The 24,413-nt window shown below is 50.6% G+C and overlaps 1 protein-coding gene across 2 annotated transcripts in view; it reads right to left on the bottom strand.

Moving 5' to 3' along the window:
- The window catches only part of Tmem266 (transmembrane protein 266), a 113,572-nt gene that overhangs the window by 36,831 nt on the left and 52,328 nt on the right, over positions 1–24,413 (bottom strand). The window contains exons 3-5 of one of the 2 annotated variants that reach the window (NM_001109294.1): positions 21,418–21,606; positions 4,809–4,963; positions 1,972–2,045 (exon numbers count right to left, since the gene is read on the bottom strand). In NM_001109294.1, the coding sequence (NP_001102764.1) occupies positions 1,972–2,045; positions 4,809–4,963; positions 21,418–21,606 (418 nt within the window). Of the gene's footprint in view, positions 1–1,971; positions 2,046–4,808; positions 4,964–21,417; positions 21,607–24,413 lie in introns of those variants that run through there. The other variant, XM_039081961.2, reaches the window with a different exon arrangement.

The raw sequence follows: 24,413 nt of genomic DNA, 5'->3' as shown, positions 1-24,413 counted from the left end.
GCCAATAAAACCAAAGCAGAGGGAAGAGCCGCGGCAACTGATTAAACATTTTTGTTGGCAGTCACAGGCATGGGCACATTTTCCAAGGTTTGCATCAAGGAGACAGCTGGCCCTGGCCCAGGGATTTGCAGGAGGGAATCCCAGCAGGCAGAGATGAGGGGTCCAGGCAGGGGTGGACCCTATGGAGACCCCAAGCTACTGTTGGGATCCAAGGTACAGATCAGCCTTTCCAGATACCGAGCACCAGCAAAGACCTTAGTGAGCTGGTTAGGAGAGTTCCTGGGGACTCAGAGTTGGGACCTGCAGGAGCTGTCAGTCATGTTCACTGCCTGAGCTACAGGAGCCAAGGCCCTGAGAAGACAGTGTTCTATGTTTGCTACGCTGGTTACCCAGCACAGCCCCCTGTAGACTCAGCATTCTGGACCAGAAGGCCTAGACCTCCTCTGATTTTTAGGGAGAGAGAGACAGCAGAGCAATCAGCTAGGCCAGAAAAAGCCCTGGGAATCTGGCCTCCTGGGTTCTTTGACCACAACAATCTCTCACTGTATAGCCTCAGCCATGTTCATGGTTCAGAGGGAGCACCACCTCCCTCTGAGATTGTGCTGTGCTGTCTGCTTCAGTGCACTAGCAGCTGAGTGTACACCCATGCCTGTGTGTGCACCTGTACCTGTATGTGTGCACTCATCCCTATGTGCGTGCACCTGTACCTGTGTGTGTGCACCCATGCCTGTGTGTGTGCACCTGTACCTGTGTGTGCACCCATGCCTCTGTGTGTGCACCTGTACCTATGTGTGTGCACCCATGCCTCTGTGTGTGCACCTGTACCTATGTGTGTGCACCCATGCCTCTGTGTGTGCACCTGTACCTATGTGTGTGCACCCATGCCTGTGTGTGCCCCCATGCCTGTGTGTGTGCACCCATGCCTGTGTGTATGCACCCTTGCCTGTGTGTGTGCACTCATGCCTGTGTGTGTGCACTCATGCCTGTGTGTGTGCACTCATGCCTATGTGTTCCCAGAGGGCTCCATACCTATTCGTGTTTATCTTTCATTGAAAGACCCTAGTGGGGCTCTCTGTGGGCAGATGTGTACCTGTGGTGGAAGGAGGGGATACCTGGGTGGAGTGAGCAGGAGGCGCAGTCCTTGGCTCTATTTGAAAGAACTGGCTCCATATGAAACTCTCTGCCCCTCACTGCCCAGAGCAAGAAGCCTTCCCCATCCTTCCGGGAGGCTTTATCCTAAGCAGCTACAAACCAGTGACCACAGACATGGGTCACAGCACCACTGCCAGCATGGGAACTGCTCAAAAGAGGTGTCAATCACTTCCCATGTAAAAAGGGAGGAATGCTCCGGTATCAAGGTTTGTCAGGTGACCCAGTGGGTCTGTTTTACACACTACACTGAGGGGCTAGGAGATACCACTTAGCTTTCTAGATGTGAACGTCAGCCACCAACTCCTGTAATACTAGGATGCATCTGCCTGAGGCACTGCCTCAAAAACATAGCTTTCTGTTGTCCCAGGGCCAGCCTGGGACTCTATCCTTCTAGAGGACCTGGCTAAATTTTATGCCATGGCCATGAAGCAAGCAAATCTTAATTCTCTGTATCTGGTTTCCCTGGGTCTTTCCCCCTGAATACACATCACTGGCCACACCAACAACTTCTGTCCTTCAGATATGTCATGGGCGATCTCTCCCTCACAGACCCATCACCCGGACTTCAGCTGACAACCCTGCGTATATTCCAGATTTGGAGCGGATGTCACCTGCTTAGAGGCTAATGTCTTCTGCTGGATTGGCCCTACATGTATGTGTTCGTGAACATTCCTTGTGCCATATCCTATGGTGAAACTCAGCCTCAGGGATAGTAGCCGGCCTGATTGATGCTAGGAAATGTGAGGTGAAACAAAACCTGGGTTCCCTGGGAGTGAGTCACCCCAAAGAGGAGATTTCAGGGCCCAAATTTTCACCTACCTCTGAGAAGAACACAGAGAGAATGACCAGACTGATCCAGTGAATGACAGCAGCAAACTGGAATGCACTGGAAACTGCAATGAACACAGTGAGGGCCAGGGTGAGGAGAGAGGAATTGAACGCACCAGTCTTGGGGATTTGGGGGCTGTGTGGCATGAACGTAGACCTCTGTGGGCCCCTGGGGACCCCTGGGTGCTTGCAGAAGCCATTAGATCTGTCAGAATCTGGGTCAGAGAGTAAGGGCACCGATACCCAGTGGTTGTGTGGAGGTGGTGAGAGCACCACGACCCAAATGCTCTTCTCTCTAGCAGCTATGGCTGCCTCCTCCTCAGAGGCCATCTCCAGTTTCCTCCTGCTCACTGATGGTATCCTTTGTGTCCTAGCCAGACCCAGGGAAGGAGGGGTCATGACCACAGCAAAGTTGTGGATAGGAGCGGGTAGCTTCAAGATCCACAGCACACTGTTTCCACGGCTCAGTGAGCTTTGTGTGGGGCTCCAGGCCAAACTCTCTACCATTCCATTCTGAACTTGGGGTAGTGCTGATGGAGGTGACAGCAGCTTTGGAAAGATGGCTGCAGCTACACCTGGCAGGAGGAGCAGGTGGGTACCAGCAGCAGGGCCAGTGGGCTGGGGTGGACAAGGGTGAAGTTGGCACCCCGGCTCCTTACTCCATTTTCAGCTAACCAGGCATCCTGGGAAGGCCCTTCTAAAGGACAGGAAACCACAAACAGCGTCCAAACACTAGCAGGTCACAGTTTATGAGCCAGGGAGGCCAAAAGCAAGGTGCTGGCGTCCAGACAAAGGAGGGGTGACCTTGGTAGAAAGAGCGGAATGGTCTCCAGAAGAAATTCTCCAGATGGATCAGGGGGACTTTAGGGGCAGGAGGTAGGGGTGCTGTGGCAAACAGGCCATGCTGACTCCCTAGAGGGGCTTGTTTCTAGCTGCTCAAGTTCCCCTGGGATCAAAGGAAGAAAACTCCATTGGATAGAAGACTCTGTGATTCTAGAACCTGTGAACCCTGGGAGTAGATAAAAATGAGGTCGTCAAGAAAGTCCAAGAGGACAAAGACTATAACAGCGGGTTCCAGATGGAATACTTGGGTCCCCTGGCTCAGGGCCAGTATGATCCCCAAAGGATGAGCCCCGGAGACACCGTGAACTCCTCCGTGTTCTGAGCCACATGAATACCACTGGGACCCAAGAGGCTGAGGCCTGTGTGCCTCTGGAAAGACCTCAGATGATTCTGGAAACATAAAATCCTCCCCATTATTTCTCAAATGAATTCCTGTGCCTTTTTATGGTTTGCTTTAGAAGAGCCATAAATCTTGGATTGTGCGTTTTATGGAATTTAAGATGCCTTTTATGAGCTGCTATTGGATCTCCCACCAAAATCAATCTCCTGGATACTTAATTTTAAGCAAAATTCCAGTGTCGGCTGGCTTCTCAGTTCTACCCGATGCCTCGTCACAACCTGAGAAGCCTAGGGCCCCAGTACAATCCACCATAGAGAAAGAAGGACTCCATTATGGCCAGGTCTCATAAAACATAGACAGTCTGGATGCGTGGAGGGAAAGCCTACAGCATGGTTTAATTGAAGACAGGTTGAGTGTAAAACCTGTACTGGGCACTTAATGCTGGAAGATACTTTAATTGGAACCAAGGGGCCAGCGGCTACATAAAACCCAACTAGGCTTGTCAGACAAAAGCAATTCTGTCCTCTTCCCGAGAGCAGACAAGCTGCTGTGTCTCGGAGGAAGCCGTGACAATCCCTGAGCACAGGAGATGCAGTAAGGGACTTGGGGCATTTGAGAAGACAAAAGGACAAAACGGGATTGGGGATGGCTGAACCTCTTATCCTGAACTCTGTCAATGCTGGGAGATGAAAGCTCTCTGTATCAGTAATTCCACTTTTAGAGTAACCATACTTGAATGGATCAAGAAAGCTGTGTGGGGACTTTCCCATAAACCAGCTGCTCAGTCACAGCCCAGGGCCAGACACTTGGGCCTCTGGAATACAAGCAGGGGCTCCCAAGAGTAGAGACAGACAGTAGGCCTCCACTCTGACAGCCACACTGCCACCAAGCATCAGAAGAAGCTTATCCTCCTGGTGCCACAGGTGGCGTCAAACTGCGGATGTCATGAGGCTGGAAGGAATCCCAAGAGTAAGGAAAGTGACCAAGCAGCTAAACAACCTGGAGTCTGAAGTCCCCGGTCTCTGAAGTCCCCGGTCTGGTCCTCGGACCTAGGGTACGTCTCCAAATTCCCACAAACTTCAATTCGTGGGCTTTGTAAAATGGGGTCCTGTCCTATCAAGTCTTGTGCACTGGCAGGGTTGGGGATGTAGGTGTGGAAAAGCATCTTCAAAGTTATCAAGACACACGTAAATGACGCCACCCACTTCAGAACGGTCCGTACATAAGTAGTTATTGGTTAGTCACTACAGGTGATCGGCTTCCCCAAATGGAACTCTGTTTAAGCCAGAAAAAAAATTTTTTTCACCCTGGAAAAATTCCAAATGAAAATTAAAAAAAAAAAAGATGCACGCAGGGGTCCCCAACTTTTTTTTTGTCTCATCAGTTTCTGATCTTTGAATGCTGGGGAGGGGACTGAAGAGGCCACGTTGGATGGACAGGGACGAAGTGTGTCGGTGGTGACAGAGAAGCTGCCAAGTGTGTTCCCTCCCCATCTGCAATCCCCACGGGCCACGGTGGAGCCCGCAGCTTGGTGGTGGCACGGGCTGGGGGACAGACTCGGCATAGGTTGGGGACCCCTGAGGGATGCGGATGTACAGTGAATATTGACATATGTATTTGCGTATGTGTCCCTCTTGCTACTCACACTGGAGAAGCTTTATATCTATTAGAAGTTCCAGAGTCAGGAGAATCACCACCAATATTACACAGGCTACCAGGAAACTGTTGAGACTTGCACTGAGCAAAAGTACCTGCCACACGGCCGCTCTCTTCCCACAGCACGGCTTCAGCCAGTTAGACCTGTGGGGACAAAAGCAAGGAGAAGAGAGGCTGAGGGGCTGAGGGCAGGTCCTGGCCACAGCCTTGCCTCACACCAACAGCCTGGCTCCCCCGGGCTTGGGCTTCGTGATGCTGGGGATGGAAGGTTGGGCCTTGCTAAAGCAAGCTAAGCACTCCACCACTGAGCTACATCAGCAGCTGGGCTTCCTGAGAGAAGAGTCTTAGCCAAGAGGCCACCGGGTAGAATCTTAAATAGTAAAACAGTCTCATCAAGGGACACAGCTGGGTTTACAGGTTGACTTATGGACCTTAAAGGACCTCTCTCGGATTCAGGCTTCTCGGCTTGCAAAGGCCTGTGAAACTCACACCCATAGGTGAGTCAGACTTGCCTAGGAGGTAAGGGCCATATGACAAGCTGCTGCCACTACATTCCTGTGTGTCTCAGAGCCCAGAGTGCTGGCATTTGGGGAAACCTCTGTTTACATTCATTAACTATGCTAAAGCCCTCACTGGCTAGAATTAGATTTTTTTTTCAGCCAGGAAAAAAACAAAAATCAAAAAACAAAGAACTGGATTGGATCTCTACTTATCACAGCAGATTATCTGGATATTGGTGCTACAGAATGCTATCAGCTGTTATTTGACCAAAAAAAAAAAATGCTATAAGTGGGTTAGTATGGACAACCCGAGTTGAAGTTAAGTGGCCGTGTATGTGTGGGATGCCCTAATCCCTTACTACAGTGCTATGCCTCACTGTGCTCTACACGGATGGCATCCATGTTTACCAAACTGGTTAGGCCAGGGCCACCTTTGTCCCATCCTGTGCAACTCACACTCTGTGTACGGGTGTCTTTTGGGAGACATTTATAAGGAGATGAGCCTCTCAACCCCCAGGACAGACTCTTCTGAATAGGTTGGAAGTGGGCAGGAGGCCACAGGAGTTCAGAGCAGCTGAGCCCCTTAGGGTATTAGATCCCCCACTGGTGCCTGAGGAGCACAAGCAGGGGGGTGGGGAGGGTGCTTTAGGAACACCGAGTCTGGAGTTCTGTACTCAGACCTCACTGATTTCTTGTTTATGGCCCTTTTCTGCCTGTATGTCTGTTTTTAGTTAGAATTATCCATCTAAAGGGGCCCAGACAAGCCAGGGAAGTCTTTACTTTGGGGTGTACCCCAATGCCCTGAGATCAGCTGCAAGGCACCAGGTCACTTTGGGACCCCACATCCCCATTTGGAAAGTAAAGAATAATATTTTTAACTTGTAGAGTTGTTGAAAGCTAAATGAAAGAATGTCTCTAACCTGAAATTTCACCGCAGTGTGGCTGCAAAGCATCATGTTGATGGTGATGGTGATGGTGATGGTGATGATGGTGATGATGATGTTGATGATGGTGATGATGATGGTGATGATGATGTTGGTGGTGGTGGTGATGATGATGATGATGGCGCCGATGCTTGGCCATCACCCCATCCTTCCCATCTAGAGGGAGTCAATCTGTTGCACCCTGCTGTAAGGAGGACCAGTGTCGTCCTCCTGTAGACTCGGGTGTCAATGGGCTGGGAAAACAGCTTTGCTTTCTAGCTATCTATGAAAGAATGACATGGGTGCCTTCAGGTGGCGACTTCTCATATTGGTTCAGAAAAAGCACAAACGCCAGAGGTGATAGCCCTGAAGAAACCTAGCAGAAAGTCAGGCTTGCTAACGCCTTTCTGGATATTTTCTAACACCTGTGGGGATGATTGGCGACCAGATGTGGTCATCTCCCGACTTGGGAAGCAGACACCAGGAAGAGAAGCTTGAAGACCTCAACAGGTGATGGAGGAAGATCGTTTCGGATGGGGGAAGAAAGAGTGACATGAGTTCCTAGAAAGGCCAAGAGTGGGGGGTGAGAGAGGAGGAGACAGGCTGGGTCAGACAAGAACACGTCTGTTCAAGAGACAAATGGAAAGCAGAGATATAAAGTCCGGTGGGAGCTATGTCACAAAGGCCAACGAGGAGATGCTGGCCCCGAAAACACGCTCATTGACCACAGTTTCTGTTTTCTTGCAGGCTCCCACAGGTCAACCCAAATGTAAGCCGCATAAAGCTAAGTAGAATTGCTAGATACATTCAACTTTCAGATAAACAATGAATGACTTCCTAACATGAGTATGTCCCAGGTACTGCATAGAAAAGCTTCTTCTTGTCTATGTATTTTTGTATCTATGTATCTATCCACCCATCCATCCATCCATCCATCCATCCATCCATCCATCCACCTATATTTCAAACTTTACAGGGCAATATGTATTTTATCTGCTATCTGCTAGGTCTGGCAAACTCAGAGCTGAGGGTCTCAAGGGGCCTGGTGAGGGTGCCTGTGACTTAGTCAGAGAAATGCTTGGAGGAAGAGGCCATATTAATATTTGAAAAAGCAACGCTCTTGGAAGCCTAAGGCTGACTTTTCAGTTGCACTAGGATAGGAAAAGCAAAAGCCCCCTAGCACCTAGAAGTACTTTCTGAGGGACACACAGTAGCCCTTTCTGTGGCTGCATGGCCCTGAGACGCTGCAAAGAGCCAGGGAAACCCAGAGGAAAACCCAGGAGACCACTTGCACCCATTAGAGGCAGAGGAAGATGAACAGTGAAGCTTCTACCTTGTGGCAAGTGGACAGCTTGTCCCCATCACCTGGAGGCCCCGGAAGTGTAACACTGCTGCACACTGGGGTCACCAGCTCAGACTGCTTTCATGCACCTAACCCTCTTGACTGCTAAGAACTCTGTCACCCTGCCCGCCCCTCCTGTCTCACTGGCTTCCCTACCTCTTTTCCCACACGCCCTTCCTGTCTCCCCTTCTGTTTGGTCCTTTTTGCTTCTTTCACATCTCTCAGTTTGTGTCCAGCCTTCGACCTGGCACTGGGGAGTTTGTGCCATCGCTTTCCCACCCTGGATTCTTCCAGTGGCATGCGCTCTTTCCCAGACCACTGAGGCGCTCAGGCTCCAGCCTCAGCCCCACAATATCTACTCTTAGTGACCACTCACCCGGGTGCCATTGCACTGTCATTAGAAACGAGAGCGAAGCACCTTTGGAAGCTACATGTGAAAGGAGCAGCCAGGAAACCTTTTGGCCCTGGGTGATGTGCAGCGGGGAACAGGAGGCCTCACCTTCATGGTCTGAGGAAGCAGTCGGGCACCGGTTCCTCTCCTACCTTGAACATCGGATGAGTATGGGCCTTACTGAGAAGCTGTTCCTTCTGCCCCAGAAGACAGCCCCAAGCAGAGGGAAAGAAACAATGTATGTACTCCATCGGGTTGTAGCTTTGACTGAGTGAAGTTCAGACAGGCCACAGTACACCAACTGTGAAAATACTGACGTTGCCTTTGAGAGAGGTGCAGGCAAGGAGTCACCTGCAGTCTGACATTTTCCCTGCACCAGGGAGAAGTTCAGGCAGTTGGAAGGACAGAGAAAGGAGGCAGGGGCAGATCAAGTGACACTGTGGCCCCTGCCTGGGCAAGGTGGGCCCTGTGTCCCAAGTCAGCAAAACCGGTTACATGGTAGTGGGAATGGGAGTCAAAGAGTTATAGTTGCTGTAAGGCAATGGGCGCACGTAGGGAAAACCCAGAGCCTGTGCAGTGCTCAGGATGGTGAAGTTGAGCAGACATTTAAAATTAGGTGTTCAGGTGTGCTGGCCCATCCCCAAACCTAAGAGATCTCCACCCCGTGCTCCTAAGCTGTGCTTTCTTGGAAAGGGTTATCCAAGCTGGGCTTCTTGACTGTTTACAGCCCCTCATCAGGGGTGGGAAGGACATTGGTGCCCTCACCTGAGTACTCAGGACTCATATATGTGTATGTATGTATATATTCATATATATGTATATGTATGTATATATATGTATTCAGATAATGTTTTCGAGGGACTATATATACCAGGGGAGGGGGATTCTATGTATTTGGCTATGGGGAAAGCCCCCATTCCTGCTGGGTAAACACCTTCTGGTATAACATTTTGGGGGAGAAGCACCCACACCCCTGAAGATAACTCCTGTTCTCTGTACGTCCAGTAAATCTGTTTCCTACAGTGAAGTCTGCTAGGACAGCGCTTCCTTCTGTAGTTAGGACCTTAGGAGAGGTTGACTTTCCTGGGAAGGACTTTTAGCAATGTCAGGGGAGATCTCAAGGAGGAAGTGATGTCCAAGAGAGTTAAAGGCAGTGCCCGTAGGTATCCAGGAGAAACACACAGACCTGCCTGGTTAGTAGCAACATTCTCTGCAGGCCCAAAGGACACCAGGACATGAGCCAAGAGCCGGCTTAGGGAGGACAGGGTTCTCCTGCATGGCGGGCATAGCTCACTCATCACCTAGGACCTGGGGCAGATGCTGCAGGGTGACCACTCCCCGTGTCATAACCAGCGCATCTCCCACCAAACCACAAAGCCATTGCAAAGCCAAGTCTACCTATCCCAGTCTACCCCTGCGGCAGCTCAGCTGTGCCCACCCAGAGCTTGGTTGCTCTCGGTCTGGGAGGAAGTTCATGGAGGTCCCATTGCTGCACAAGGAGATGGCGTTTGTATCACAGTTGAAGTGAGCCTCGCCCAGTGACCCCACAACACAGCAGCGACTTAAGAGACTAAGGAAGATATCCGATGTCGATGTTGGTAGATGTGTCCAGGCAGAGAGGCCTGGATGTGGGGGTTGGGATCAGCACCCATGCCAGAGATTGTTGTAAAGTCCCAAGGTTCAAGCCAGGTCCCTTATGAAGCCACCACTTCTGAGTTGGGCCCATGAGGTGATTCCAAGGCACAGACCACCATGGTCCTGCCTCTTCACATGGGCACTCATGGAATTAAGGAAGCTAAATCCTCCCCAACACCCACTGAATTTGGGTCTGCATTTCAGTGAGAACCCAGCTTGTGAGCTGTTCTTGCAGGTGACAACTATCATGGAGGATGAACTGAGGGTGTGTGTGTGTGTGTGTGTGTGTGTGTGTGTGTGTGTGTGTGGTGTGACATGACGGACGGAAAGTTTGGGAGAAGGACAGTGAAGGTAAGCAGGGTCCCATCCAGCTCCACACGAAGCCCAGGAGGCTTGCCTGTGGCTACTTTTTGGACAAGAGAGACAGGGACAGGGTTGTAAAACTCTAAAGGGACTTCTGGTAGGGGCTCCCCAGTGGGAATGGAATCCAGCGGTGGGGCTGAACCTGCAGGTTCCTGGCTGGCCCTAGGTTAAGAATCCCAAGTAGCAGGATTCTCTGTGAAGTGCAAGTGACTCCGACATTCCAAGGAGAGGTGTACTCCAAGAAGACAGTATTTCCCGTTCCTGTAACCCGGTTCGCGGGGTTAATTAAAGAACTGACTGGGCCGAAGCCCACGGACTGGGAAGTACTGCTTTCTGGCAGCGTCAGCCCACGAAAGTCCCGGAGCGGTGCTGTTCCTGGAGTGGCCACCAGAGGGCAGGCGTGCCCCTATTTCCCAACACGTGCTACAAAAACCAGGGGCAGCTCTGGGGAGGGCTTGGGCTGCCCAAACGCCAACAGATGGGCCTGCTGGCAGGTGGTGTTCCAGTGAAGTTCCGGCACCCTTCCTGTGGCCTCGGAGGAGTCGGGGGTGGAAAGCAGGTGAGTGCCTGTGCGGCTTCTGCTTTACATTTTTAGTTGTTTTGGTTAACAATTTAACAGAATAAACTCTAGAATATGAAAATGAAGTTTGGCAAATCTTCAAGGACGCTTTTATGGGAGCTCAGGCCATGGGAGTGACCTGAAGGTAGGCAGGCAAGATCAGCGGAGGTAGAGTTCCTAAGTTTGACAATGAAACAGCCCCATCTTAAAGGTGAAGTAGTCTACGTGGCATGGACCAGTTGCTTTGCTTGCCCAGGGCCAAGTCTCTTTCACCCTACAATCCACTGTGCGCTCGGGTTGTGGAAGGGAGCATTTGGGAAGTGGGACAGAGGAAACAATTCTCCCGGAATGAGCACGTGGAGATGGTGGGGACACTTTAGTTATCCTAAAAAGGTGTTTCACAGGCAATGGAGACAGTTTCCCTAGGGTGTGCAGGCCAGAAGACCCTGTTAGTTACACATTTAGATTGCTATCCATTAAGTTCCCAAAGAAAAGATCTGAGGGGAGGTCAGAATGAGTCTAGAAGCCAGTTGGTAGCGAAGTTTGGAGCACTAGGCTTTTACCCCATCTGGCCTTCAGGAGGTTTCTAACCCAGTGGCTTAGAAGCTTTCTTGGATTAGAGCTCTCCAAGAATTGACAAAAACAATAGTCATATGCCCCAAATAGACATAAAACCACAACCCTGTGTGTAAGGTTTCCAGAGATGCAGAGACTCCCTGTTCCTCAAGGAGGGTCATCAAGGGAGACCCCTACCCTGCCTCCCTTCTTAAACCTCATCAGGGTCACTGTGCCTGTTAGTTGCTTTGTTAACCCAACCCAAGCTGGGGTCATCTGGGAAAACGGAACCTTGAGAAAATGCCCTCATCCTGACCTGGAAGCAAGTTTGGAGGCCAATGAATGGCAGCCCACCGTGGGCAGGGCTACCCCTGGACAGGTGGTTCTGGGTTGTGTTTGTATAACCGAGCGGAGCCTTTAATCCCAGCACTTGGGAGGCAGAGGCTGGTGGATCTCTGTTAGATCAAGGCGAGCCTGCTCTACAGAACTAGTTCTAGGACAGCCAGGGCTACACTGACAAACCTTGTCTCCAACAACAAAACAAAACAAAACAAGACAAAACAAAACAAAACAAAACGCAGGCTGAGCGCTAAGGAGAACAGGCCAGCAGGCAGCACCTCTCCATGGCTCCGTTACAGTTCCTGCTTCTATGTCCCTTCCTGTTTCAGCTAGTCTTGATTATGGACTCCAACCTGTAAGGTGTGTTAAGCCTTCTCCTCCCCAAGTTGCTTTTGGTCATGGTGATCATAACAGCAATGGAAAACAAACTGGGACAATCCCTGAATATCTCCTGAGAGACAATACAGCTCTCTTTCCAGCCTCAGTGGCTTCTGTGCAACATCACAGTGAGAGGGATGAACAATCTGGCCATAGTTAAAGGTTGCTGAACACGGAGACAACTAACTACTAACTAACTAACTAATTAACTAACTAACTAAGTTGATGGGGTTGGGGGGATGGCTCACTGGGTAGAGTGCCTGCCATCAAGCATGAGGAGGAGCTCTGTTTAGTCCCTAGCACCCACGTAAAAAGTCAGGCAGGCAGAGACAGGCAGCTGCCTGGGGCCTGCTGACCTGCATTTAATCCCAGCATTAGGGAGGCAGAGGCAGTTGGGCCTCTGTGAGTTTGAGGCCAGCCTGTTCTCCGCGGCAAGTTCCAGGACAGCCAGAGCTAGATATGAGAACCTGTCTCGAAAATTAACAAGCAAACAAGGGGCAGGAGAAGACCTGTGTGGCTTGGTGGGAATTAGCATCTCTTAGTCCCTGCCACACGTTGACTAAACCACGAATCCAGTCTTTTGTGCCTTGCTTTGTTAATCTTAAAAATGGAATCCCTGCCTTTGCAGAGGTGCTGGGAGGATCTGAAATTTTAAAACTAGCATACAAAGAGCTAGCATGTATCGGGACAACGATAGTTTCTATACACGCCTCAGCCAGTGGCAGAAGACAGTGTTCCATATCTGGACACTGCAGAGTGTTGGGCACACGAGAGGAAGGGACCCTTCCTCTCCACAGGGCCTGGGACCTTGTGAAAGAACTGTGACTTGCAGTGGGCTCCCAGCCCTAGAGGTGATGCAGGAGAGGGAGCTAGGCTCAGCTAACATGACTGTTCCAAAGAGATGTCCTGTGAGAACTGTCAATCCAATGCCCACAGGGACACCCTTTAACTGAATATCTGAGAGGGTCAGTGGGGTGAGTCAGGACATCAGGGACAACAGCTTTATCTCCTTAACCTGATTCCGAGAGGCAGCCCCTGACAGCACACACAGTTCCGGATCACATGCGCATGCTTCAGAAAGCCAACCCTTAGGCTGGATGGGAAAGGCTTTTCTCCCCCAGCCCTTTGAGGGAGTGAATAGATTTCCATGTCTAGGTGGGCAGCTTCAGTTCTGCAGTCAGTGCTGAAGGTTTGCACCACTGCCCTGGGAGACGGCTGGAGGCAGCGTGCAGCTAGGACCGCCAGAGGCTAACATGTGTTTTCCCCCAATCTCCCATCTCTTGAGGCTGCAGAAATATCAACTCAGAGAGAGGCCTCACGGTGTGGTGGCAAGAATATGGAGTGGGGAGGCAGGAGATGCCCTCTGCTTGGCAAACTGCTAAACCCCTCTGACGTCTGCCCCCACTTAGGGGACTAAGGACATTGCCCACACACGTCTGAACAGTTAACAGGCAGGAAGAATGTGCTCAAAGTGGTCCCAACTCTTGGCAAGAGCTTCCGGTTGACTGAAGGGAGAGGGTGTTGTTAGATTGTAGTTCTGAGTAGCTACTGAACTGGCCACAAAGACTTGCTAGGCTTTGCAACTAGGGCTACTAGATGAGATCAGCTCCCTGACACAGTGGGAAGAAGCTGTAAATTCTGGAGCCTGGATGCTCCCACAGGTGACCGGGGCTGTCCTGTTGGACACCACAAACCTGCTGCTCCCTTTGCTTCCTGCACCCAACCTGAGGGTGTGAACCTTCCTCCCTATAGGCTGAGCTCAGGTGCCCAGTCCCACCCTTGACCACCAGAGGCACTCTGCCGCCATCTGGTGGTCCCCTACGGCTGTACACCATGTATGCTGTGAGTAGGTAAGGACTATTTTCATATAAGGGTTGATAGCTTAGTCAATTAAAAACGAGGGGCTCTGGGACTAGGAAAATGGCATTGCTTGTGATTAATTTTGTATCTAAATTTTGTAACCAAAGCTCTATTTGATAGTTGGAGCCTAGAGAACCCTTGTGAAAGCTGAGGTGCTCAGGGCAAACCGTGAAGGGGGAGGTGCCTGGTGTGCCAGAGGAAGGGTAGTATTTTACTGTCCGCAAATCTCACTGGCATCAAGGAAGTGGGATAGTGAGCCTCAGCCTTTCTCTTTCCTTCCTTCCCTCTCGCCTGTATTCCCACCCTTCTGTAAATCACGTGCTACAGAGAAGGGCAGGGTTCACAGCTGCCTGGCCATGGCTAGGGTGGACATGCCCGTTAGCCCTGAACATGTCCAGATTCTTGCTACATAAAGGTGGCCTGCTCTGAGGCAAAGCTGACTTCTTTCTTTCAGGCTGGCTTTGTGGGGGAGCAGTGGGGCACCAGGGATGCTTGGAGTTTGTACTGATTGGATTTGTGTGTCAGCTTGACACAAGCTGGGTTATCACAGAGAAAGGAGCCTCCCTTGAGGAAATGCCTCCATGAGATCCAGCTGTAAGGCGTTTTCTTAATTATTGATAGAGGGTGGGAGGACCCATTGTGGGTGGTGCCATCCCTGGGCTGGTAGTCCTAGGTTCTATAAGAAAGCAAGCTGAGCAAGCCAGGGGAAAAGATCCAGTAAGCACACATCCCTCCGTGGCCTCTGCATCAGCTCCTGCTTCCTGGCCTGCTTGAGTTCCAGTCCTGACTTCCTTTGGTGATGAACAGCAATGTGGAAGTGTAAGCTGAATAAACCCTTTCCTCCCCAACCTGCTTCCTGGTCATGATGTTTGCACAGGAATAGAAACCCTGACTAAGACAGGTACACAGACCTGTGGCCATGAGGAGCCTGGTGCTGTTCCCACTCCTGCTCCTTTGTTCTTCCTCAACTCCGTGTAGCTTATAACCACTCTCCGGAGGAACTGGCTTCCCCGTGCTATCCTATCCCTTCACCCTCTCACCCGGCCATTCAGGCCGGTCCTTTATCTTGTCCCCATGACTTCTATCCCACACTCAGTCGATCTGGTCCTTGCTAGAGGAGCTTCCTGGCCCAGAGCTGGGGTTAGATATGGGTTAGTGGAGCTCAGAGGTTGTCCACGGCTGTGAATTTATTGTTTTCCCAATCAATGACAACATGGATGGAGGTGGCTGTGGACGTGTGGGGGTGGAGGGACAGGAGAGTTCTGGAGAGTGACTGACTCCTCAGGGTGTTCTGCAGAGACTATTTTTAGGCTGCGGCTTAATAGGCCCCTACTCCTCCCTTCCGTTTGCCCCCGGCTAGCGCTTGCTGTCATATCCTAAATGATTTCAGTCCTTATTTAGAGGTGTTTGCCATCTTGGGTCTGTCTGCTTTTTCTAACGTGACATCTCAAAAAATACCCCTGGGCCCCATCACGTTGTCTTCCACTGACTCTGGAATTCTGGCAAAAATATGATGCTGGCCTTCATCTCCCTTTAACCCTGTGTGAGACCCGTGCTTCTCTTCCAAGCTTCTCATGTATGTGAGTCCAATTATAAATGAAAGTTAGCTCTCCCTTCTAATCTATCCATGTCCGTTGTCTGTGTCCGTGTGTGTGTGTGTGTGTGTGTGTGTGTGTGTGTGTGTGAGAGTGTGTACTTGCGCCTGGCCTAGTTCTTTCTTTCTAGTATGTGGGTTCTGGGGATCAAGTGCAGGTTGTCACGCTCTGCAGTAAGCACCATTACCAGCCAAGCCCCCAACCGGCTCTCTTTAGGCCATGGTGTACAGTGTATGAATGTCCCACATCTGCATAGCAGCGTAGCATTCAAAGGATAGGTCCAACCAGCCTAGGATTGGCAGTCCCACATCCTTTGCCTTGTGACTCAATTCTAGCTCGTTAGACATTAGGTAAGAACTGTTGGAAGCTTCTAGGAAGGATGAATGCTGTTCCCAAGCCCATTATGGATAGCCTTTCTCACTTGCTAGGTATAACTGAGAAGGCATGACTAGCACAGGCTGTCCCTGTGCCAACTGTGAAGACACTTTTGGCATTGGGATGAAGCCAGTACTGTTGACAGCAGTGATGGGGGAATCTGTCCCTCTCTGACACTGGTGAGCTCTCTGGATCAGCCTCAGAGCTGCCTTAGCACTGGATTCCATATTACAGAGGCCAGTGAGTTTGAATAGATTTTCTGTCATCCTTAGACCACAGTAACTAGCTGCTGGTAGACAGTCCATGGAGGAAGAACGTGGAGTGGACGGTGAGGACAGTGAAATGTGCAGGACTTGGTATCAGAGGGTAAGGTTTGAGGGAAGAAACCAAGTCTCAGGATTTTGCTGTCACAGGGTTTTGCAGTTGGGGCTGACACCTCTGCTCGCCTTCTCCCCATCCCCAGACTGTCTGCTCACCTCTGTGGATTCACATGGAGGTTTGTGTCATCACTGATGAAGGAAGGAGACTTGTAGTTAGTTGAAAGGTGAGCAGACACGGGGAAGGAAAGGAAGACGGTAAGCTGCCCTGGTGTGCCGGGCAGTTCCTTGGTTCGTGTTGTGGACCTGGATGCAGAGGTAAATCTGAGAAGCAGACAGCACTGGAACAGAAGGTGTAGGAGGTGCACAGCCAGCAATGATCCAGAGTTGGGAGTCAAGGGAGAAGGGAACGCTCCACCCTCACCTAATCGGACATACCGTGTGAGTTCCAGCTTCCCTGTGCCCCTAGGATGGCCTTCCTGCCCGGGACACCTTTCGCAGTAGCAGGACATTTGTGGGCACCGGAGTGAGGGTGAGAGCAAGGCAGGGCGCGGGAGAACAAGGTCAGCAACTGCATGGTGACTGAGTGATTGACAGACGTCAGCATTGGTTCTTGTTGAGGTGGAAACGGGGCTTAGGGCCCCTGGAAGTGAGCTTAGGACATGGCTTATTTTGGTAAGGATCAAGTCCAAGCAACTTCTATGCCCCACTGGTTTGGGCCATTTCTACTTTGAGGAAAGAGTTCCTTGGGGTGGGGGATGCTGTATTTGAGACTGCCATAATGGGTAAGTTGTGGCTCTTCTGTCTGGATTTGAACACCATCACCAAAAAGGCTATAAAAGAGAATTATCCGGGTAGAGATGAGAACATTTCTCCTTTCAAATATGCAGCTAACTCATGACAAGAAGACTAGATCATTCCATTGACATTAGTCAAAAGGGTTGAGGATCCCTGTGAAGACCCAGAAAGACCTTGAGAGTTTGAAAGGGAGATTTGGGATAGACACGTGGCTTTGATCACTGCTTGTTGAAAACTTACATAGAAAAAGGGTAGTGACAGTGGCTCTGTGTGTGTGTGTGTGTGTGTGTGTGTGTGTGTGTGTGTGTGTAAACTCCAATTATTAAGGAAAAAGCAGATGTTCCTTAGAAGACTTAGAAGATCTTTTTGATGGCAGCCATGGAGATATCATGTCAAGACAGAGGCAATGACCGAAGACTTGCAGTGGTGAGGGGACATGGATGTCTACGTTCATTCGTTACTTATTTCTGTCATCGAGAGCAAACATTTGACAAAGTGCAAGAGAAGAAGGTTTACTGTGGCTCAGGAGTCAAATGGGAATGTGTAGAATGTCACGGTGAAGAAGCCATGGTGGTGGGAGGGTGGGGCAGAGAGGAACTGGGTGCTCCCTGGCTTCTCCCTTCCCCCTTCGTATTCAGTTTAGGACTCTGGCCCATGAGGGGCAGTGCCACTTACATTCAGGGTGGATATTACCTCTTCAGTTAAACTTCTCCTAACATCCTCATAGACACTCCCAGAGATGGGTCTCTTAGGTGATTTCATACCAAAGCGAATCAAGATCAGGCACCATGCCTTGAAAACAGTGGTGTGGCGCTGCAGAGGCTGCAGAGGCTGAAGAAGACTGAGGAGTGCAGCAGGCATGACTGACCTGCCGCTTCAGAAGGGAAGAGGGATGGGGGCCGGGGACGGCCGAGGACGGCCGAGGACGGGAGCCAGGGATGTAGAGTGGGGGTTAGGATAGAGAAGGGTGGACACTGCTGACATGGGAGGCTGTAGCTGATGGTAAGAAGGAAGTGATAGCATCTGATGAGTCCAGGCCTGGAAGGAAGAGTCTGGGGACGCAGTGCGTCCTACTTTGATGGGACTGCAAGAGAGAGGGTCATTGCTGAGGGCAGGAAAGGACTGAAAAGGAACAGCCAGAGAGGACTGACAGCCAGAGAGGACTGACAGCCAGCCAGAGAGGACTGACAAATCAAGATGAGGCTCGGTGGAGTCTGAGGCAGTGCTGGTCTGCACAGGCATCCGTTTTCCTCTTTAAACCCCAGGCTGCCTGCAGTAGAGGTGAATCCTTAGGCAACGGAGAGCTCTCCAGTTTAGACCATGGCAGGCAAGTGTCTTAGGACAAAGGCCAGGTGACGGTTGATCCTGACTGCCTCCTTGATTGGTCTTAGAGATGGCTAGGATGTCCTATAGTAGAGAACACCTCTGGCTGTGTCCATGAGGGTGATTCCAGGTATTTCTCAGTATTTGTTAGGTTAATGAGAACTTGAACCACGGACTTCTCAGCCAAGGTGAGCCTGCGGCTCAGTCTGAATTTGGAGGGTAGGCCATCTTACCTCACAGGATCCCACACTTACAAACTCTCAGACCACACCACTCTCACCCTTAGGATGGCTACAGCTCAAAAAACGGTGAATAGCGATCGTTGGTGCAGATACGGGGCCATGGAACATGCATGCATTGCTGCTGGGAGTGTAAAGTGGCTCAGCCACTGTGAAAATGGTAATTCTGCATTCGGTGTTCTGAGGACCTGGACGGCATGGTACAAGAAGTTCACTTATGGCTATACACCTCAGAGACACAAAGGCAGGGTCTATGACCCAATGTGTCAATAGAATAATGGAATGCTTTTCTGGTTAAAAGGAAGGAAGGTTCTGGGCCATGCTATATTGTGCATGAACTCTGAGGACAGTGCTCTTACCTTGTGACCTTGAGGAAAACTCCTCACAGTGCTTTAGAATTCTTAGCACATTCACTGTCTATGGTCTGCTCCAGCCCCTCCAATCTCAGAGTCTGGGGAACTAAACATCCACTGTTAGCACACTCGGGGACCTGACTGCAGGGCTGATAAGTCACTGGGCAGCTACACATTAGGGTCCCTAAGGTCCCTTGGTTTCCTACAGAAAAGACCTACCCTGAGCTGTAGTGCTTCTCTCACTGACAAAGAGTAACCCTGACCTCGGTAAACTGAACTTCACACTGAGATCGTGTTGCTTCAGACAGGGCCAGGTTGAAAACCGTGAGAAATAAACTAAGAACCAAGAACAGCCTGGCTCCACTGTAGCACACTTTTGCTTGGTCTGTTTCACCTGGGCTTCTGTTACAAGCCTGGCTCTCCCTTGCTCTAGAATACAGTCTGGCTGCCACAGAGGTCCCCAGCGAGGGCTTTCGACAAACCCTTCCTCTAGGTTTTCTATCATCAGCATGGGGAACACACGTGGAGAGGCAAACCCAGTCAAAGACCTCTCTGCCTTGTGCAGAGAGACCAGGCAGAGACTCATCCAATGGTTGAGCCAGGTCTCTGGCAACCTGGGGAGTGGGATTAGGGCAGGAATGAGGCACGCCCTGTGGTGTGGTACACCTGCATGGAGACTCACCCACAGAGCGGCAAAATCACTGTGCGGTAACAGCAGCAAGTGCGGGGTCTGAACCAGAGATCTTAAAGGTTTTCCTGTCTCTTTCCTCGCTATGTAACTGTGAACTGGGCTTGATGAAGATCAGCCCGAGCCAGAAGGGCCAGCGCATGTTTCTATTAACGGAGGTTGCACTACTGCGTTTGACCACTAGAAGGCAATCGCACAGCGACTCTCCGGGTGCTCAGGGAAAGACCTGCTGACTGGTGGACTGGAGTTCACTGAGCTGAACTTCAGGGAGGGCAGCGGCAGAGTAAATGGGCTTAGCTTTGTGGTCCTTTTGAGCACTGATGGGCACTGCTGCATAAGTCATATATGCACACAGCTGGACCTGGTTCTGGGCCCTTCAGGACTTAGCTCAGTCTTTTTTTTTTTTTTTTCCTTTTCTTTTTTTTCGGAGCTGGGGACCGAACCCAGGGCCTTGTGCTTGCTAGGCAAGCGCTCTACCACTGAGATAAATCCCCAATCCCCTTAGCTCAGTCTTTAAGCCACACGGGACTAGGGAAAAGCAGGCCTGTGGCCTGATCTTGATCGCTCAGTCAATACTCAGTCAATTCCTCAGAAATGTCCAGCCTGCCTGCCTGCCTGCCTGCCTGCTTGCCTTCCTGTGTGGCTTGTGTGATGTATGCATGTGAGTGTGAGGGTGTGTGTGCCTGTGTGTACTTGTGGAGGCCAGAGCAGGACAGCAGGCATGTTCTGTGGATTGCTGCCTTACTAAGACAGGCTGTCTCACTGGATCAGAAGATCACCATTTTGGCCAAGCTCTCTGGTCAGTAAGCTCTCCCTGGATAGGACCTTCTTTTCTCTACGCCCTGGGATTGCAGGCACATACAGCTATGTAGGACCTAGTGCTGAAGATTGAAGCCCATGTCCTCATGCAGAACATGCATTTTTACTGACCAAGGAATCTCTCCGATCCCTTCAGAGATTTTTTTCCTATTGATTTGCCTCTCATTTTCTCCTGGGGTCCTGCTAGATGTGTTCACAATACTTGGAAAATTTTTATTTTCAGAGAAAGCCACCGGGGTGTCATTTCTACAGAAGCAGGTGTACCTTTTCCCAGTTGTTTGATAATTTATCTTAGGAAGGGGGTGCCCCCTTCAGGAAGCAGACACAGGGAATCCAAGCTCTGCAAATTTAGCTTAGCTATGGCTTTTCCTTTGCTTCTAAAATACATGGCAAACCTTCTGTTTTGCATTTAAAGCAGCCAGTGTGTTCTAAAATGGTTACAGGCACCTGGGAGCGTTGCCCAGAACTGGCTCTTAGGTGCTGGCAGGTGTTTACAATTCTGTGTCTAAAAGCCACAGGGCAGAACTGGGGAAGCTTAGGTGAGAGTCTAAGCTACTGTGTGATCCATGGATGTGCGTCTGCCCTTCTGTGGCCTTCCACATCCTAACCCCCTACCTCTGAAAACCAGAACAGAGAACCCTTAGCTTCCTTGCCTCTATCTAGGTGGCACCATCGCTTTGGAGAGTGTATTTGTAAGAGAGACCAGGTTAGTGAGAAGTCAAATGGGAAACAAACCCACCGATCTGACTGATTGACAAGCATAAAGGAGGAGTTAAAGTAAGAGCATCCCTGAGTCTCTCACTGGACAGGGAGAGAGGCAGTGTCTGCAAAGCGCCTAGGGGACTCTGCCCACTTCCTGGGCACTCAGTGTCATTGCGTACAGAGCAAAGTGCAGTCCAGGTTCATCCCCTACGGGCTCTGTGACCTTGGCACATTCCTAACCCCTGTGAGGTAAACAGTGTGAGTTGGAAAAACTATTAAGAATCACTTCAGTCCGAAGACAAATCATATTACCTAAGTTCTAAGCAAACATCACAAAAGACCTAAGAGGTTGTCCAGCAGCAGTGGGCATTTTCTGTACCCAAAGTCTTTCTCCGAGGAAGTCATGTCTGAGTTGAAGAAGTTCGAGTGACCTAATGTCCCCTGCTGGCCTCTTCTGCTCAGCATCTCTTACCTCTGCTGCTGCCTCTTGGGAGGTACCCATGGAAACACAGGGAGTTACGCAAGAGGCCATGCCAGAACCTACCCTTCTCTTTGGTACTCTTCGTCCAAATTCGACAGGAGCTGTGAGCCCCCGGTGGAGAGGTCTACAGCAGCCAAGGGCAGGTCCCGGTAGGCAAAGTTCACCAGCTGCACCGGAGCAATGTTCTTGGTTTCTTCGTCTACTTGTTGCGAGATAATCTCAACTTCAGAAATCCCTCCTTCAATGGCAGGTCTGGGTGGTAAGGAGAAGTGGCAGGGAGGAGTTAGCCTCTGAGAACTATACCCTCTTCCCTCTGACAGTGGAAGGGTAGGGAGGCCCAGGAAGCTGTGTTATGGTGTAGGTCAAGGGAAACACAAGACTGCTGTTCCTCCCCAGTCAGGAACTGGCTTAAAGGCCTGGTCAGTCCCCTTCTCCTCACTGGTTAGGGCAAATGGACAAACCTGAACATGTGAGTTTTGTGGGGAGAAGTCCTCCATGAAGGGAGGTAAGGACCCTCTGCTAACCAGAAGATAGCACAGCGTCTGCAACACCGCTCTTCCCACAGCAGCAATGAACTAAGAATGGCTGTGTGTGGTTCTTTGCAACGGTTCCGTATCAGTGTCACAGTAATAAGGGGTGCTGTTGTTCCTGACTGGATACATACTCCAGGTGGCCAAGAGCCTCTGTGGAGGCTTGGAGGCCTTGGGGTGATGAGGAGGAGAGTCAAGGACAGCTAAGGTGCTGCTCCTTTCCCATTCTAACAGCTCCCACCATATCTCCATTCTCAAGACTAGGGAGTAGGAAATTGGGGGTCACCTGAGCAAACAGGAGTCTGGGTCAGTCTCTGTCTTAGGCAGGCTTATCCTGAGCACTGAAACTAACCCACAGCTTCACCAGCACGCAGTATGCCTCAGCCAAGGGCAGGGTCACCTCCCAACCCATTCATTTTGTCAATTTGTGGAGACATTTTTAATATCACTGGTATCTGATAGGGATGGAGACATAAACATCATTTAAGATGGTTAAAGACCGTGTACCACGCTACCAAACACCTCCTGATGGGAAATATTGGCTTGGCCATCTCTTCCTAGGACAGGATCATTAGCCCCTCCTACACATTCTCGGCCCTGTCTCATCCTGCAGAATCTGAGAGGCTGAGCCTTGTGTCTTTGGCCACACTATGTGTGAAAGGGAGAGTAGAAGCCTAACCTCTGGGGGATGCGGAGGGTCTGGGCATGGGGATGAGAGGCCACTGACGATACCAATACCAAGACAGCCAGCCTGCTGCAGACTCTTAGGCTTTGGTACCACGTTCTGTGGTGCTTTCCCAGGCCTCAGTTCCTCTAATTGAGATAGGCTCTCCAAGGGCTGTTTCTTCCCACTCTGTGGTCTGCTATGGATCTAAGAAGCATGGGGCTTCTGACGGCAAGTCCCACTTGGGCGCTGTGGGAACACTCTACATTCCAAGTGTTTCTAACCCTCTAAAAGCCAACAAGTGGCAGACAGTCTCAGTTGCTGGAGTCCATAGGGCTGAGCCCTTTGCTTGGATTGTTCAAGGGTGACAGGCGGGCTACCTGGACCACCCACGTTTACCAGGGAGTTCCCGGTACCCAGATTTGCTTTCATAGGCTCCCCTAGGCCTTTGGTTCTCCCTCCCTGCCAAGCGTAGATAATACTGCTCATCACAGTGTGACATTTACAGGATGACTCAAGAGCTTCAGACAGAACAGTCATCGGATGCGCGGTTTCTGTGCCTCTCAACCATTGATATAAAGGAGTGGGTGTTTCTGGGGGGGGAATCCCGGTTACCCCAGATGTTTCCTAAAACGTACATGCTGGGCTGGGTTTGTTCTCTTAGGAACTTTTCGAGGAAACAGAATTTTTTCCCTCGAATTGAACAAACGGAACTTTCTAATCAGAGAGATGCTCTAAGAAGGCCGGAGCTGCGTTTCTGAGGCTAACAGGGAAGGCTAAAGAGTGTGAGGCAGGTTACCTCTGCCTTCCTCACATCTCCTCGCTCTAGTCTGCTTTTCACAGTAGCTCAGCTCCATCTCTGGCCACTTGGTCATCTCAGCAGAGGCTAAGGCTTCCTTTGGTGGCAATGAAACTCTTAGAGCTCCCAGCCTCATTACTGAGTGCACACTTTGGTGTTGTATGTGAAGAACGCTACAGAGGAGCGTGCATCAGTGGCTTCATGCAGCCTTCCTTGAAGGAGTAAACACCACCCTTGTTAGCCAGTTTGTCACATGGTATTGCAGCTTCTTCCATCAAAAGGAAGTGTGCATGTGCCTCTGTGTGTGTGTGTGTGTGTGTGAGAGGGAGAGAGAGAGAGAGAGAGAGAGAGAGAGAGAAAGACAGAGACAGAAGAAAGAGCAAGACAAAGAGGGAAAGACGGAGAAAGAGACAGATCTTTTTCCAGCCCTTGCGTCCCTGTTCAGCCTCATGACTTGCTTTGGTCAACGGGATGACAGTAGGTATGATACCAGCAGAAGTGTGACGAGGCATTTGTACTTTTTGTCTGGCTCTTATTCCACCAATATCAAAAGTAGAGCGTGACCAGCCTAACTGACTGGATGGATAGAGACCCACTGACTAGAGTCTATTCTCCCTAGATCGGCTGGCTCTATAACAAAGCCCCGTAGTGAAGGCTGATCCCAAGCGGGATCGGCAGATCCATCCAGATGATCGCCCAGCCATGTGAGCTTGTGTGGTGCTGTGTTGAGAAGGGTTGTCACAGAGCACTGCAGCAGCATAGAGGACATGGCCATGAGCCATCGTGCTTCTAAGGACTGAGGAACCAGACACACAGCCTCAGAGGCTGGGATAGCGTAGTGTAACAGAAGGAGGAGTGTTGTTTTTACCTCGGTATAATTTACCAGTGAGTTGCCAAACAGGAAGTAAACTGCTGCCTGACTACTTACCTCACTGACACTTGACAAGATCGGGTCAGCTCGGGTTATAGGGTCTGAAAGCAACTCCTGTTTAAGAGGCCTTTTTCTGGTCGTAAAGCCTGCTTTTAGAGACTTTTTGGTGATTTCTACACTTCCTCATAATTCCCA

This window comes from Rattus norvegicus, chromosome 8, assembly GCF_036323735.1.
Source record: "Rattus norvegicus strain BN/NHsdMcwi chromosome 8, GRCr8, whole genome shotgun sequence".
Classification (NCBI taxonomy): domain Eukaryota; kingdom Metazoa; phylum Chordata; class Mammalia; order Rodentia; family Muridae; genus Rattus; species Rattus norvegicus.
This window is presented reverse-complemented; position numbering and strand designations above follow the sequence as displayed.